Source organism: Chiloscyllium plagiosum, unplaced genomic scaffold (genome assembly GCF_037043375.1).
Source record: "Chiloscyllium plagiosum isolate Xiang-an unplaced genomic scaffold, Cpla_swu_hap1 HiC_scaffold_3, whole genome shotgun sequence".
Taxonomy (NCBI): domain Eukaryota; kingdom Metazoa; phylum Chordata; class Chondrichthyes; order Orectolobiformes; family Hemiscylliidae; genus Chiloscyllium; species Chiloscyllium plagiosum.
Genome location: NW_028270141.1, coordinates 152,456,020 through 152,472,965, shown reverse-complemented (window position 1 = coordinate 152,472,965; position 16,946 = coordinate 152,456,020). Strand labels below are relative to the sequence as shown.

General features: G+C 49.1%; 1 protein-coding gene across 5 annotated transcripts in view; it reads right to left on the bottom strand.

Annotated features, from left to right (window-relative positions):
• Window positions 1–16,946, bottom strand: part of LOC122548552 (serum response factor-like) — a 132,843-nt gene that overhangs the window by 71,925 nt on the left and 43,972 nt on the right. For 4 of the 5 annotated variants that reach the window (XM_087984463.1, XM_087984466.1, XM_087984469.1 and 1 more), the window contains exons 3-4: window positions 4,084–4,324; window positions 330–497 (exon numbers count right to left, since the gene is read on the bottom strand). In XM_087984463.1, coding sequence (XP_087840589.1) covers window positions 330–497; window positions 4,084–4,324 — 409 coding nt within the window. The remainder of the gene's footprint in view (window positions 1–329; window positions 498–4,083; window positions 4,325–16,946) is intronic. The other variant, XM_087984467.1, reaches the window with a different exon arrangement.

Here is a 16,946-nt window from a genome sequence, read left to right as displayed (position 1 = left end):
CCACCCAATTTCTCCCTCTCCTGCCTGGCTTTGACAAACTGCCTTCACCCTCCCCCCAACCACCACCTCTCTATATTTGCTCCTAATCTACCGTCTGTCACATCCTAGGCTCCACCAGCCACCTGTCCCGGGGTCACTAACATCAGCCCATCCCCTCCACCCCAGGCTCTGCCATGGTTGAATGCTCCCAACCTCACAGTAATGTGACATCTCTCCCTCCTACAGGCTCTAGCTGCCTCTTCTCACTGGACACTGTTTGGATTCTGAGCATCAGAATCGGCAGCAAGACATTCACTTTTACTGAGCTGAGCTGAGAGAAGCACACTCGCCTGCAATGGAGACTATTTGTCCGCCTGCAGATGCTGGGAAGCGAAAGACCGTCTGCTGTCCTTGTTGTGACTGACTGGTCACCACCTGACCCTGTTGACCCTGGATGGCCAGGGAATGTTGCTGGAGCTGACCAATCGGGATGGTTGGTGTGCCTTGCAGTGCTGTACCTGTCAGACGGAAAATATACAAACTGCGTGAGTGACTGGAACCACACTCACTCTGGTGGGCAAGGACAGAAGCATGGATACAGGGGTGGGAACAGCTTCACTGAGCTCTGCAAAGCAAGCTAAAGCTGTGTACTGGACAGGGATTAGGATGGTGTAACGGGACTAAAGGTGGCTAATTCAGAAAAATATCATGGCACAGTGAAATATTGAGAGGTGGTTGGAGTTATGTTGGGTATTCAGGGGGGCGGGGGGGGAGGAATGGGTAATAGGCTGAATGACTGAGATGGTAGTAATTCCTGGTAACTTCTTAAGTCACGTGGACAGCTATGTGGGGAGGGGTGTAGGCAGGCTTACAGAGAGGTAGAGAATGTGGGCCGACATTGAGGAGGGCAGTGGGTCGGCTAACAGAGGGCAATGGGTGATAGTGTGGAAGTGTCTGGGCAGGCCTGGGCCAGGGGAGGGATGGTGAATGGTCTGTTGGGCAAGGGTGTGTGTGTGCACGTGTGTGCATGCGCATGCATGTCAGGGCAGATGGGCGGCTGAGGGGAAATGTAAATGACACATTGACCACGATTAATTGGGACAGCAGTATTACCATGGGTCTAAAACTTAAGGCTATTTTGCACACTATAGCTTCATATTCTCTGGAATAAAGATTCTGGGGTTAGGTGCAGGTGTGGGCCACTCAGCCGATTGAGCCTGCTCTGCCATTTGATGTGGTAGTGACTGATCTTATTCTAGTCTTAACATCACATTGTTGCCTGTCCTCCCCAATGCCTTCACCCCCTCTACAATCAAAACCTGCTCTAACTCTGCCTCAAACATATTCAATAGCGAGGGCTCTATGGTCTGTGGGGAAGATGATCCCAAGGCCTGGTTCTGTTGCAGTATGATTTCCCTGCTTTATGCTCCATTCCTTTTGCAATAGAGGCAAGTTTCCATCTGCCTTCTGCCTTGCTTGCTGTATCAAACACTAACTTATCCATCAGGCAGGAGGTCACCCTCTGTACCACTGAGTTCTGCAATCCCTCTCCATTCAAATCTTCTACTTCTTTTCAATTCTTATGAGGGACAATTAAACTTCACATTATAATCCATCTTCCAATTTTTACCCACTCATTTAATCTACCTATCACCTTTTACTGAGTCTTTACATCCTCTTCACAACTAGCTTCCCTTCCCATCTTGCTCTCATTAGGACATCTGACTGTAATAGTTATCCCTCCATCCTAGTCATTAAGACAGGTTAATGCACATAACACAGCAGCAAGCTAAGAAGCTCAATCCCCTTCACTTGGGCTGTGTTCAGAAGCTGAAGATCAGAGAGCAGGATAAAATCCCAGATACTGAGCTGCTGGTTAAGCACCTACACCATGCTGGGACAATCCTTCGAGCCAGGAATACCAAAGCCAATCTTTTCTGGGTAGCTCATGTCTGAGAAGTGTTCACATGGTGGTCAAAGGAAGCACTGCATGGATCACTCTGCATGCTTCACTTTGAAGTTTGAATAATCAGTTGCCAAGTCTGACACAGCCAAGTTAAAGAAATACTGTAGCCTCTTTAACAAACACGCACGGGGCAGAAGATGATCGAAATTAGAATCACGGGAAATCCCAAGCTATCACCTCATTCAAAACCCAATTGCCTCCAGCATTTGTTGCAGAACCTTACAGGTACAGATCAGTGTCAGCAGCAATCAATGTCCCATCAGAACATGATCAAACACAGTAGATAATCAATATATTTGCTCAGCTGAAAGACCAAAATGGGACTGGTTTAGAAGTAGTTGAAACCATGGCACTGAACCTAAATCACTCCATTAAGTAATAACCTAAATATGATCCAGTTCTCCTAACTCTCTGATACACGTTAATTATTCAGCCCTCCTTCCATTCTAATAGACTACCCTCAAAACCAGAAGTTCTTATCTTATGTATTAACCTTGTAAATTTTGTATTCTGGAATGCCTTTGGGACATCCAAATGCACTGCGTGCAGTGGCACTCCTTTATTGACCCAGCTTGTTACATCTTCAAAGAACCCTAACAAATGTCAAATAGAATTGTCTTTCAAAAAGTACATTATACAATTTGATAGACTTAATTTTCTGAACAGTTTGCTGCTACATCCTTAATAATGGATTTGAGCATTTCCCAATAACAGATATTGAACTAACTGGTCTATAGTTTCTACTTTGTGTCACCTTGATTTCTTGAATAGTGATGTTGTCTTCATAGTTGTTCGGGATCTAAGGAATTTTCAGATTTGTACCAATGCACTCCTTATCTCTGTAGTTGCTTCCTTTAAGACCTAGGATGCAGACCATTAGATCCAGGAAACTTGTCCGCTTTCAGTCCCATTAGCTTATCCAATACTTTTTTCTCCAATGCTCATGATTACTTTACGTTCCTCTCTTTTAGAATCTCAGAATGGTGACAACAGAGGCCACCTGAGGAACAAACTTTTCACACAGAGGGTGATGCATATAGGAAGCATATATGATGCTAGAGGACGTAGTAGAGGCAGGCACAATTACATTTAAAAGACATTTAGACAGGTACGTGGATGTGAAAGGTTTAAAGGGAAATGGGCCCATGCAGGCAAATGGGACTAGTTTAGATTGGGCATTGTGGTCAGAATAGATGAGTTGGACCGAAGGGTTTTTCCATGCTATATGACTCTATGTGGCATTTCAGGCAACTCTCTGAGAGAGAGCCCTGCACATTCTTCCTTTTCAGGTAATTATCCATTTTCTGAGTGCTGCGATTGAACCTGCTCTCACCATTCTCTCACTAGTCATTCCAGATCTTTCAGCTCCACATCACCATTTCATCTTTTGCCAATTATCTTCAAACCAAGTCAAATGATTCTTTATTCCTCCCACCACTGGGGACAGTTTCTCCCAAATACTATGTCCAGATCCCTCAGGATTTTGAGCACCTGTCTGATTTTCCTTCTATTCCCCAAGGAGAATAGTCATGGCTTCAGTTCTCGAGATAAACTGAAGATGATCCCGCCCTGTGAAACCGTTCTTGTAAACCTTCCCCCCAATCTCCAACACCTTCACATCTCTCCGCCGAGTTACCTGATGATGGCAGTGCCTTTCTATTGTACAGTGTAAGGGTGCCGGGAAAACACAGCCAATCAGTGACTTCTTTCCATTGTTGTTTCTTTGCTCCAACTGAGCCGATTAGAAATCTTGATTTTCGGAAACCAAAATTATTTCTCACTGTATGCTGATGCCATCCTTAACCAATAATGCCATCCCACCTTCCATCCCAAAACTATCCTATAGTTTTGAAAAGTAAAATATCCTTGAATGTTCAGGTTTTTTGCCCCATGACTCTGTAATGGTGAGCCTATGTTAATTTATATTTGTGCCATCCACTCAATACAGCCTGTTGCAAATGTTGCGTAAAATCAGAAAAGCAGCTTTTAATTCCCTGTATTTGAAGATGCTCCACCCTCTCAAGCCTTCTGCACCTCCTCCCCTCTCCCTCCACCCTCTCCCTCCCTTCTCCCTCAACCTCAGTCCTCCCATTTCCTCCATTCACCGGAATATCTCTCACACACAGACACACACACACCTGACATGATAGTGAATCCACTCGGGAGCTGCACCATGCTGCCAGAAGTGCCTGTACCAGTTGATTTGAAGACGGCGCCGTTGCTATTGGAGATGGCGGTGACAGGTGCAAGGTAGTTGGTGATAGGAAAGTTGTGACCCGTGCTGACCTGGAGATTAGTCGAAGTGTTTGAAGCTGATTGATTGACGCCTGTGGATCCTGGAACATTGGCCACTGTGAATGTTGTTGGTTTCAAGTTGTCCTGAGGAGGGGATTATCCAAGAATTAAACACAACAGAAGCCAGCATTGAACTGAAGAAACAAATTGCAGCATACCCTCACAGTAGATTGTGCCAGATTAGTGACCAAGACACAGTCTCTAGAAGGTTCCGGACCCAATACCTAACAGCTTGACTAATTACCAGCTAGAGTGGGGGCCCCCGTCCAAGACCATCATTGAGGCTCTTCGACCTCCCCCTATCCATAAACCACCCTGTCTACATGCCATGTAAAAGAGCATGGGTAGGACACCCTTCACATCTGAAACCCTCAGGATCACAGCATAGAAGGAGGCCATTCTGACGTCCGTGCTGGTTCTTCTTAGAATCAATTTACCCAGTGCTAATCCCCCACCTTCCCCAAATAGCCCTCCATGTCCTTCCTTCTCAATGAATAGACCAATTCACTCAAGTGGTTTGATTGAAACATCACAGTAATACAGTAAGATGAGCGACATAGAGGAAGATGCAGTTTTAATGGTTCACTGCAGCACTGAGACATTTATCACACAACCACAATGCTGACAGCTAGTTTGATCCCACACTGCAATCAGTTACTTCACAGCCTCAAACTGTTCTTCTAAAGCTCACTTGGTTCCCCTTGCACAATCTTCAACCCAACAACTGTGGATGAAAATGAGATGGCAGAGGCAACATCCAGGAGATAATCCAGTCCCCCATCACCTCAGCTCGTTCACAGTCTGACCAGTGAGGAAAGAGACATTCGATGAAATTTTTGAACTAATTTTTCGAAATCATGGGAATTACATTAACTCTAGCATTACGCTGGTCATTACGCTGCAACTTCCCACCGACGGCCTTTCATGCCTGATGAAAACACGGGACAAAATATATCTTAAAGGGAGGAAACTGACCGAACGAGAACCTACGTTATTATCTTCAATAAAGAAAAGGTACACATCCACTAGCACACAATTAGGCTCTTCCCCAACAATGACCTGGTGCACAGAGCACTCCATCCCGGTGCCCAATCTTCCACAACATCCTAAATCCCAATCGCAAGCCACAAACCTCCCCAGTGCCATATTCTAGACGCTGTGAGCCAAACCCCTGCAGCGAGGGACAGGGCCCGGAAGGGACAGGGTCTGGGAAAAACTGCACGGGAGGGACAGGGCTGGGGAGGGACAGGGTCTGGGAAAAACTGCACGGGAGGGACAGGACCCAGGAGGGACAAGGCCCGGGAGGCACTGCGGGGGAGGAACAGGGCCCGGGAAGTACTGCAGGGGAGGGGGAGGGACAGGGCCTGGGAGGCACTACAGGGGAGGGACAGGGCCTGATAGGTACTGGGCCGGGGAGGTACTGCAGGGGAGGGACATGGCCCGGGAGGGACAGGGCCGGGGAGGCACTGCAGAGGAGGGACAGGGCCTAGAGGGACAGGGCAGGGGAGGTACTGCAGGGGAGGGACGGGGCTAGAGGGACAGGGCAGGGGAGGTACTGCAGGGGAGGGACAAGGGCTAGAGGGACAGGGTAGGGGAGATACTGCAGGGGAGGGACAGTGGCGGGAGGTACTGCAAGGGAGGGACAAGGGCTAGAGGGACAGGGCCGGGGAGGTACTGCAGGGGAGGGACAGGGGCTAGAGGGACAGGGCCGGGGAGGTACAGCAGGGGAGGGACAGGGCCTAGAGGGACAGGGCCGGGGAGGTACTGCAGGGGAGGGACAGGGGCTAGAGGGACAGGGCCGGGGAGGTACAGCAGGGGAGGGACAGGGGCTAGAGGGACAGGGTCGGGGAGGTACTGCAGGGGAGGGACAGCACCAGGGAGGTACTGCAGGGGAGGGACAGGAGCTAGAGGGACAGGGCCGGGGCGGTACTGCAGGTGTGGGACAGGGCCGGGGCGGTACTGCAGGGGAGGGACAGGGCCGGGGAGGTACTGCAGGGGAGGGACAGGGCCGGGGAGGTACTGCAGGGGAGGGACAGGGCCGGGGAGGTACTGCAGGGGAGGGACAGGGCCGGGGAGGGACTGCAGGGGAGGGACAGGGCCGGGGAGGGACTGCAGGGGAGGGACAGGGCCGGGGCGGTACTGCAGGGGAGGGACAGGGCCGGGAGGGACAGGGCCGGGGAGGGACAGGGCCGGGGAGGGACAGGGCCGGGGAGGGACAGGGCCGGGGAGGGACAGGGCCGGGGAGGGACAGGGCCGGGGAGGGACAGGGCCGGGGAGGGACAGGGCCGGGGAGGGACAGGGCCGGGGAGGGACAGGGCCGGGGAGGGACTGCAGGGGAGGGACAGGGCCGGGGAGGGACAGGGCCGGGGAGGGACAGGGCCGGGGAGGGACAGGGCCGGGGAGGGACAGGGCCGGGGAGGGACTGCAGGGGAGGGACTGCAGGGGAGGGACAGGGCCGGGGAGGTACCGCAGGGGAGGGACAACAGGGGCTAGAGGGACAGGGGCTAGAGGGACAATGCCGGGGAGGTACCGCAGGGGAGGGACGGGCTAGAGGGACAAGGCCGGGGAGGGACAGGGGCTAGAGGGACAAGGCCGGGGAGGTACCGCCGGGGAGGGACAGGGCCGGGGCGGTACTGCAGGGGAGGGACAGGGCCGGGCAGGTACTGCAGGGGAGGGACAGGGCCGGGCAGGTACTGAAGGGGAGGGACAGGGCCCAGAGGGACAGGGCCGGGGAGGTACAGCAGGGGAGGGACAGGGCCGTGCAGGTACTGCAGGGGAGAGACAGGGCCTAGAGGGACAGGGCCGGGGAGGTACTGCAGCGGAGGGACGGGGCTAGAGGGACAGGGTAGGGGAGGCACTGCAGGGGAGGGACAGGGGCTAGAGAGACAGGGCCAGGGGGTACGGCAGGGGAGGGACAGTGGCGGGAGGTACTGCAGGGGAGGGACAGGGGCTAGAGGGACAGGGCCGGGGAGGTACAGCAGGGGAGGGACGGGGCTAGAGGGACAGGGCCAGGGAGGTACTGCAGGGGAGGGACTGCAGGGGAGGGACAGGGCCGGGCGGCACTGCAGGGGAGGGACAGGGCTGGGGAGGTACTGCAGGGGAGGGACAGGGCCGGGGAGGGACAGGGCCGGGGAATTACTGCAGGGGAGGGACAGGGCCGGGGAGGTACCGCAGGGGAGGGACAGGGCCGGGGAGGTACCGCAGGGGAGGGACAGGGCCGGGGAGGTACCGCAGGGGAGGGACAGGGCCGGGGAGGTACCGCAGGGGAGGGACAGGGCCGGGGAGGTACCGCAGGGGAGGGACAGGGCCAGGGAGATACCGCAGGGGAGGGACAGGGCCGGGGAGATACCACAGGGGAGGGACAGGGCCGGGAAGATACCGCAGGGGAGGGACAGGGCCGGGGAGATACCGCAGGGGAGGGACAGGGCCGGGGAGATACCGCAGGGGAGGGACAACGGGGGGGGAGGAACAACAGGGGCTAGAGGGACAGGGGCTAGAGGGACAATGCCGGGGAGGTACCGCAGGGGTGGCACAGGAGCTAGAGGGACAGGGCCGGGGTGGTACCGCAGGTGTGGGACAGGGCCGGGCAGGTACTGCAGGGGAGGGACAGGGCCGGGCAGGTACTGCAGGGGAGGGACAGGGCCGGGCGGCACTGCACGAGAAGCCAGGGGGCAGTACAGGGAGAAACGGTTGGAGTGGGGGCTGGAGTGTGTCGGAGGTTTGGAGATGCGACCAGCAAATAAAATCAGGGAGGAGGAAGGGGTAAATAAGAGCAGTATTGAGCCAGAACAGAGAGACTTCAGCGTGTTCACATCCCTAGCCAAAGGAACGGAAACAATTTTGAGAGTTCACGTAAAAACATACTCCAATGTGTTTATTGAACTTTTGCAGACATGGACATGACAATTGCCTCTTGTTCCTCCAAGTTTAAATCCATATCCTGGTTGTAGTTTAGCTGGAATTCCCCTGTTCTGACCTTGAAATACTGCTCCTGTTGCACCTCATGGCTGTTTAAACAGCTGAAAAATTGGAAATAAAAATCTTTTAAAGCAGTTGGAAAGGGAAATATTTTCGAACAGTGTGACAAATTGTTATGCCCACACCCTCCCCACCTAACCCCAACAGTGGGAACATCACCCACTTCATTCCGAAGCTGATCCTCAGGACCCTCTCAGAGGACTTTGTCCCCATCACTGTCCAGTCTACAATCAGGTCCTCATTAAACCCTGAGACATCACGGAGGTCAGATATTAAGGCATCGCAGGACAGAACAACATAATTATTCCTGTACAGAAGGAGCTACTTTGTGAAGGAATTACCCAAGGCCAATTTCTTGTGTTCACCCTATACATCTACACACACTACGACGATCCAAAAGCTCCAGTGCCCTCTTGGATGCCTCAATCGAATCTGCCTCCACTTCATTTTTTGGTGGGGGGGGGGGAAGGGCAGAGTTTGGGGGAAGGGTTTGGGAATAGCAGGCTTTGGAGAAGGGAGGGAAGGGCAGTGTTTGGGGGATGAGGTAGGGAAGGGCAGGCCTTGGGGGGCAAGGAAGGGCGGGCCTTGGGGAGGTGTGAAGGGCATGCTTTGGGGGAGGGGAGGGTGATGTTTGGGGGCGGCGAGAGCGGGCTTTGCGGGGGGGCGGTGAGAGCGGGCTTCGCGGGGGGAGGCGAGAGCGCGGTTTGGGAGAGGAGGAAGGAAGAGCAGGGTTTGGGGATAGGGAGGGAGAGCCTTGTTTGCAGGGCAAGGGATGAGCACTATTTGGGGCACGGGGAGGGGGTGGGAAGAGTGTGGTTTGGGGGAGGGCATAGACCAGGGTTTATGGGGGATGAACAATGGAGAAGCAGTGGGGGCAATGTTGGTAGAAAGGTGTTGAACAGCAAGTGGGGATTGGGTAGAAAATCAAGGAGGAGGAGGGAAATAGGGAAAGGAGATGGACGGGGCAGCGGAGAACAAAGGACAGGGCAAGGGAAGGTGGGTGAAAAAGGACCAAAAGAGAGCACATTGCGTGGGCAAAAAGACAAAGAGGGCAGAATGTTGAGACCAGGGACTGCCAGCACCTGACCCCAATGGCTTAAACAGAATATTTGCTGCCCATCTTTAATTGCCAGTGAATATCTTGGTCGACAATTGCAGAAGGCAGTTCAGAATCTACCACACTCTTGTGGATACAGAGTTATGATGTGCAGGAGCAGGTGTCGGACTGGGATGGACAAAGTTAAAAATGACACGACACCAGGTTATAGACCAACAGGTTTATTTGGAAGTACGCGGGCAGGGAGCTTTTTATTCAGTTAATCGAATGCCGGATAATCGAATGCCGGATAATCGAATGCCGGATAATCGAATGCCGGATAATCGAATGCCGGATAATCGAATGCCGGATAATCAAATGCCGGATAATCAAATGCCGGATAATCAAATGCCGGATAATCAAATGCCGGATAATCAAATGCCGGATAATCAAATGCCGGATAATCAAATGCCGGATAATCAAATGCCGGATAATCAAATACCGGATAATCAAATACCGGATAACAGTTTAGCCAAGCATCAGGACCATGCGATCGTGCCAAGTAATCCGATATTCAGCTCAGCGAATACCACATAATCGAGGTTCCTCTGTACAAGCTTTATGAGCACTGCTCCTTTGTCAGGTAGCTAATGGGGCAGGATACATAGGACATAGAATGTATACTAAAGAATCAAATGTCATCCAACTGTTGTGATACATTCGACAAAAACCTGCTCCTCAGATGCTGCCTGGACTGCTGTGCTTTTCCAGCACCACTCTGATCCAAAAACCTTAATGGCTGTGAAGTCTTTAATCACTTAGAATGGGGATGCAGATTTCAATTGACTAATACGTCAAATTCCTGAATTTGTTTCAAGTCACAGTCCTGAGGTAACTTAAGGTTTTATCAGTACATTAAAAAAAGTGATATCTCACCTCATACAATACATTAAAAGGTGTGAGGTTAGAGTGTGTCTGCATCCCAACCTGGAGTCAGACGATTTCCATTTCCAAATTCGGAATTTATAAAATAGCACATTGACTGACTGCCTACAGATTGTGTACTTTTTGAACAAAATATAATGTATCTGCAAACACAAATCCGCAAATACAAATTCACCCCATACACTTCTTGTGTGTGTGCGCAGGAGAGGGAAAGTATATGCGCGTGCGAGAGAGACGGGGGCAGGGAGAGAGAGTGGGGGGCAGGGGGAGGAAGAGAGGATGTGCGCGTGCGCACCTGGTTTAAAAAGTGTGTGCATGCGAGTGTGACAGAGTATATGTAAGAGGGTGTGCGTGAGAGTGTGTGTGTGCATGTATGAGAGGAAGTGTGCAAGTGAGATAGAGTGCGCACAAATGTGAGAGCGAGTGTATAGTGTGGCGGGGTCACCTGTAGCATGACATGAACCCAAGATCCCGGTTGAAGACATCCTCATGGGTACCAAACTTAGCTATCAGCCTCTGCTTTGCGACTCTGCGTTGTTTCCTATCACCAAGTCCACCTTCAAGGACATTCACCTGAAGATCTGAGGCCTAACGTCCTTGACCGCTGAAGTGTTCCCCGACTGGGGGAGGGGGCAGGGGCATCCCTGTCTAGCAATTGTTGTGCCGTGTCCATTCATCCATTGTCATAGCATCTGCTTGCTCTCGTCAATATACATTCAGACTCAAATTTTTGGGTAAATGTCCTCCAGGATAGGCAACAATGCAGAGTTGCCGAGCAGAGGCGGACAGCCACGTTTAGTAGCCATGAGGACAATTTCAACTGGGATCTTAGGTTCCTGTCTCACTACATTCTCTCACACACACTCACAGACACAAACACACTCTCACAGACCCACTCACATACACACCCTCTCACAGACATGTATTCGGTCACGCTTGCACACACACCATCAAGTGCACACTCTCTCCCTCACACCTACATGCACACACCGTCCCTCTCCCACACATGCATAAGTCTATGAGGTGAAATTGTATTTGCAGATAGATTCTATTTTGTTCAAAAAGCACACAATCTGTAGGCAGTCAGTCAATGTGCCATTTTATAAATTCCTAATATGACTTCAAGTTGGAATACAGACTCATACAGAATAACCTCACACCTTTTAATGCATTGTCTGAGCGGAGATATCACTTTTTTTAATATTCTGATAAAACTTTAAGTTATCTCAGGGCTGTGACTTGAAAGAAATTCTAGAACTTACATACTAATCAATTGAAACCTGCATCCGCATTCTAAGTGATTAAAGACTTAACAGCCAGAGGTTTGTCTACTAATACATTACACCAGTTGTATGACACTTTGATCTTTCAATAAAAAATTCTGTGTCCTATGTATTCTGCCCTAATGGCTACCTAATGAAAACTTGTACCTTCACCAGGACTATAACCTGGTGTCTTGTTATTTCTAAACTGATCAGATTTGGCCAGAGCAAGTAATGGTGTGAGATTTCCCACCATTAAGGACATTACTGAACTAGACGGGTTTCTACAACGATTGACTATGATTACATTCCCTTTCATTCCAGATTTTTATCACCATGTGATGATGGGATTTGAACTCTTGCCTTCACAGCATTAGTCTGAGTCTCTAGCTCTAGTGGAATTACCACAACGTCACTGCATCAAAATTTTAATCTTGTCATAAAGCCATAATTCACAGCTGAATCACTGCACATTCCAACAAGAAAGGACTCCTTGGAGAAAGCCAATTAGTTGACCTGGTGTACCATAGTGTGGCGAAGGTGGACTGGGCCAGCCAATACTAGCACTCAATCAGACAAAGAAAGGCCACATTAACGTCCCATCATCACCCAGCACCTCGCACACCCGCCCCTCCTCAGTCTGTGAAGAGTTTGCCTGTTCTCCCCATGTCTGTGTGGGTTCCCTCCAGGTGCTCAGTTTCCTTCCAGAATCCAAAGATTAGATTAGATTACTTCCAGTAAACAGGCCCTTCGGACCAACAAGTCCACACCGACCTGCTGAAGCGCAACCCACCCAGACCCATTCCCCTACATTTATCCCTTCACCTAACACTACGGGACAATTTAGCATGGCCAATTCACTTAACCTGCACATTTTTGGACTGTGAGAGGAAACTGGAGCACCCGGAGGAAACCCCACGCAGAAACAGGGAGAATGTGCAAACTCCACACAGTCAGTCGCCTGAGGCGGGAATTGAACCAGAGTCTCTGGCGCTGTGAGGCAGCAGCGCTAACCACTGTGCCACCCATAAGATGTGCAGGCTTGGTGGTTTGGCTGTGCTAAATACGGGATTACAGGGATAGGATAGGGGCCTTGGTCTGGGCGGGATGCTCTTTGGAGTGTCAGTACAGACTCATTGGACAAAATGACCTCTTTCCACACTATAAGGAAGCTATAATTTGGTTCTACTATAACGTGTTTCTTTAATGCAAATCAGCTTTAACATAATTGAAGAATTTAGACTTATTTGTAGAAGGCAAACTTTCCTTATCCGTGTGTTGGGTATAACACGGTTCCAGTCCCAATAGTTTAAATGGTGTGGCTACTGCATGATTTTCTTATAACATGAGATAACACAAGGATGGGACTATTGCATTATATCAGAACCGACTGAAGGTTCATAATTTTAGCAGGCATAGTAAGATTACAGATGACACGAAACAGTGGACAATGAAGATGATCATCAAAGAGTACAATGGGATTTTGATCAACTGGGCCAGTGAGCAGAGTAACAGTAGATGGAGTTTAATTCACATAAGTGCAGGGTGATGCATTCAGGAAAGACAAATTAAGGTAGGACTTAGACAGTTAATGGCAGGACCCTGGGAAGTGTACATATTTCTTTGAAAGTGGAGTCAGTAGACAAGGTAGTAAAGGCGGCTTTTGGTACACTTGCTTTCATTGGTCACAGCATCGAGTACAGAAATTGGAACGTTATGTCATAGATGTACAAGACATTGGTAAGGCCACATTTGGAGTATTGCCTATAATGCTGGTAGCCCTGCTATAGGAAGGATATTATGAAACCGGAAGGCGAGCAAAAAAAGATTTACAAGGATGTTACCGAGACTGAAGGGTGGAGTTATAAGGAGGATCTGGATAGGCTGGGACTTATTTCCCTGCAGTGTAGAAGGGATAATCTTACAGAAGTTTATAAAATTATGAGGGTCACAGAGAAGGTGAATAGCCAAGGTCTTTTCCCCAGACTAGGGGAGACCAAAACCATAGTTCATAGGTTTAAAGGTGAGAGGAGAAATTTACAGGGGACCTGAAGGGCAACTTTTACCATACACAGGGTGGTGCATGTATAGAATGAGCTGCCAGAGGAAGTGGTAGAGGCTATACAACTACAACATTAAAAGGCATTTAGACAGGTACATGGATAGGAAAGGTGTAGAGGGATATGGACCAACTACAGGCAAACAGGACTAGTTTGGGAAACCTGGTCAGCATGGACGAGCTGGGCCAAATGGCCTGTTTTCGTGCTGTACACCCCTAGGATGCCTCTCCCTCCTGTCCCGTATCACACATGCACCCTCCCCCACACACCCCAAGCATAGATCTCTCCATGCCAGAGGACAGCTGGTTGTGAACAGGATCGCTCGAAGCTGCCACCATCGCAGCAGCAGCAGTTCAGGATGGAGGGAGGTGAACAGATCCTTTATTGTGACAATCCCAGTCACAAGGGCAGCTCTCCCAAAAACGTTGACACTGAATCACAGGGCGGAATATTAAAGGAGAGAATTCCAGGGACTAGGGCTGGAGAAAATAGAGAAACAGGAGAGATGTGATCACTGAGATGAGAATTGTAAAATGGTGGCAAAACAACAGTGATCACATTACTCCAGCAATGTCCGTGTGAACTTTACCAGCTATGAAAAATGCTCCCACAGTTCCAGCAGGAAATTAGTGCAGTACATCAGTTTGGTTCTAACCATCCCTTTCACTCACTTCATTCAAATATGCCTCTGTTCCAAACACATTGACTTCGGCAGAATAGTGAGCAATCAACAGGAACTCATTTCAATGTTGGATGATCTGTCAAGTTTGGTCCACATGAACACACCAACACCAGAGATGGAGAGACAGAGCCATGGTGGGTTCCTACTCAGTTGGCCATTCTACTGAATGCGACAACACAGAGCATACCACACAGAAACTGGCAATGCTAGTGCTCTATCAAGCCCATGTTAGTTTTCAGTGCAATTGCTCATGCAATCCAATTTGTTTCCCGAAAGAGCCCACCCTAATTCCTTTTGAAATCACTGATCAGCTTTGCTCATAGTCCGCGAGTTTCAGGAGAGTGAGAGATGTATGTCAGGCAAATTCTTCAAGCAAGGAGGAGGCAAAATAGTATTAGTTGAGAGGGAACTATGACTGGCAAAAAAAGAGAATATGAAACAGAAATGGCTGTCAACAGAAAAGGGACTCCAAAACCTGTCTACTGGGATGTCAGTGATTGGTCATATAACAGATAGTGTAGATGACAGCTGTCTGCTACTAAATGATATAGATGGTTTACTGGAGTTGGCAGCTGAAGATCAACTCTGCTAAGCAAGAGGTAATGCATTTGGGGAGGTGAGGTCAAACAGTAAAAGGGAATACACAATAAATGAGAATACACAGACGGGTAAATCAAGTGAGAGATCTTGGCGTGCAAGTGCACAGGTCCCTAAAAAAGTAGCAAAACAGGTAGATACGGTTATAAAGGCGGCATATGAATGCTCTCCTTGACTGGCAGAGGTATAGAATACGAAAATAGGGGTAGAAGAGACACTGGCAAGGCCAGAACTGGAGAATTCTGTGCACTTCTGGTCCCCACATTTCAGGGAGGATAGATCTGTACTGGAGAGAGAGTGCAGAGCAGATTCACGAGAATGCTGCCAGGACTGGATAATTGGAGCTCTGGGGAGAGATTGGGGATGTTTTCCTTGGAACAGAGAAGGCTGAGGGGTAACATGATTGAGATTAAATGGTGAGGGATTGAGATAGACCGGACAAGAGGAACCTGTTTCCCCGAGCACAGAATTAAAAAACCAGGGGTAACAGATTCAAACTGAGTGGCAGAAGGATTAGAGGCGAAAAACATTTTTTACACAGTGGGTGGTGGGTGTCTGGAATTTGCTGCCTGAGTTGGAAGTGGAGGAAAAGACTCTAAACTCTTTTAAAAACACATGGATCTCCATCTTAAGTGCTGCAAACTGCAAGACTATGGGCTATGTGCAGGAATATGGGATTAGAAAGGGTGTCTAGGTATCTTGAGTCAGCATGGACAAGAAGGGCCCAATGACTTTTTTCTGTGCTATATCATTTCTATAGTTTCTATGTTTGGGTAGTAAGAGCTCAGAAGGATCCCATTAGGAATCAAGTGAATAATGTGTGCATTGAAGCTGAAATACTTAATGAGCATTTTGAATCAGCATTTACTATGGAGGTATTTGACAAAGTGCCACAGAACAGTCTGCTTAAAGACACTGAGCTCCTGGAATAGAACAGACAGTAACAACTTGTGTAGAAACTGCCACAAGGAGAGAAAACAGTGAGTTGTTGATAAGTGGGTGTCTTTTAGCCAAGCCAGTGGTGTCCCCACGTTACGAGCTCTACAGTGCTTACCATACAGAAATAACTTGGCCATTGGAATACAGAGTAAATTTCAAAATTTAGATTTGGAGGACTGGGAAATAAATAACAGACGGCATTTAAATCATAGGTGTGCGAGGTGATGTATTTAACAGAAAGGATAGGTTGAGGCAATGTAGATTAAAAGACCTAGTTCTGAAGAGAGTGCAGGGGACAGAGGAAGCTGGAGTTTCACATGTATCGAGCTTTTGATGATTTCAGCACATACTGTGACAAGAGTTCACAAAACATATGAGATCACAGGCTTGATAAACAGGCATATTAAATATAAAAGCAGGAAAATGATGCTGAAGTTTTTCCAAAAGCTCTGGTTAGGCCTCGGTTAAGTTAACGTATTCAGTTCTGGTCACTATGCTCGAGGAAGGATGTGAGGGTCATTGAGAGGGTGTAAAGGAGATTCCCAGATTCCAGGAACGAAGAATTTTAGCCAGAAAGTTACATTGGAGAAGTTGGGGTTGTAGTACTTGGAGCAAAACAGATTGAGGGTAGATTTTATGGATGTGTAGAAGACCCTGACCAGTTTACAAAGGAAAACAAAGGTTGTTCTCATTAGCTGATAGTTCAATGACTGTGGACAGAGGCTTAAGGTTTTGGATAAGAGATACAAGGGGACATGGATCATAGAATCTGTACAGTGTGGAAACAGGCCATTCAGCCCACTGAGTCATCACTATCCCTATAACCCTGCATTTCCCATGGCTAACCCACTACACCTACAGATCCCTGGACATTATGGGTAATTTAGCATGGTCAATCCACCAACCTGCACATCCTCGTGACTGTGGGAAGAAACGAACACCTGAAGGAAACCCACACAGATATGGAGAGAATTTGCAAAATTCAGACAGTTGCCCAAAGGTGGAATCGAACCCAGGTCCTTAGCGCTGTTAAGCAGCAGTGCTCACCACTGAGCCACCACATCACCCCAAGATAAGCTTTCATATTATATGTTGAGTTGTGAAGATCTGAAACTCATGGATTATGAGCAAAGCTGATCAATTTCCTCAAAATAAATTTGAGTGGGTTCTTGAGAGAAATAAATTTGCAGGACTAGGGGATAAGGCA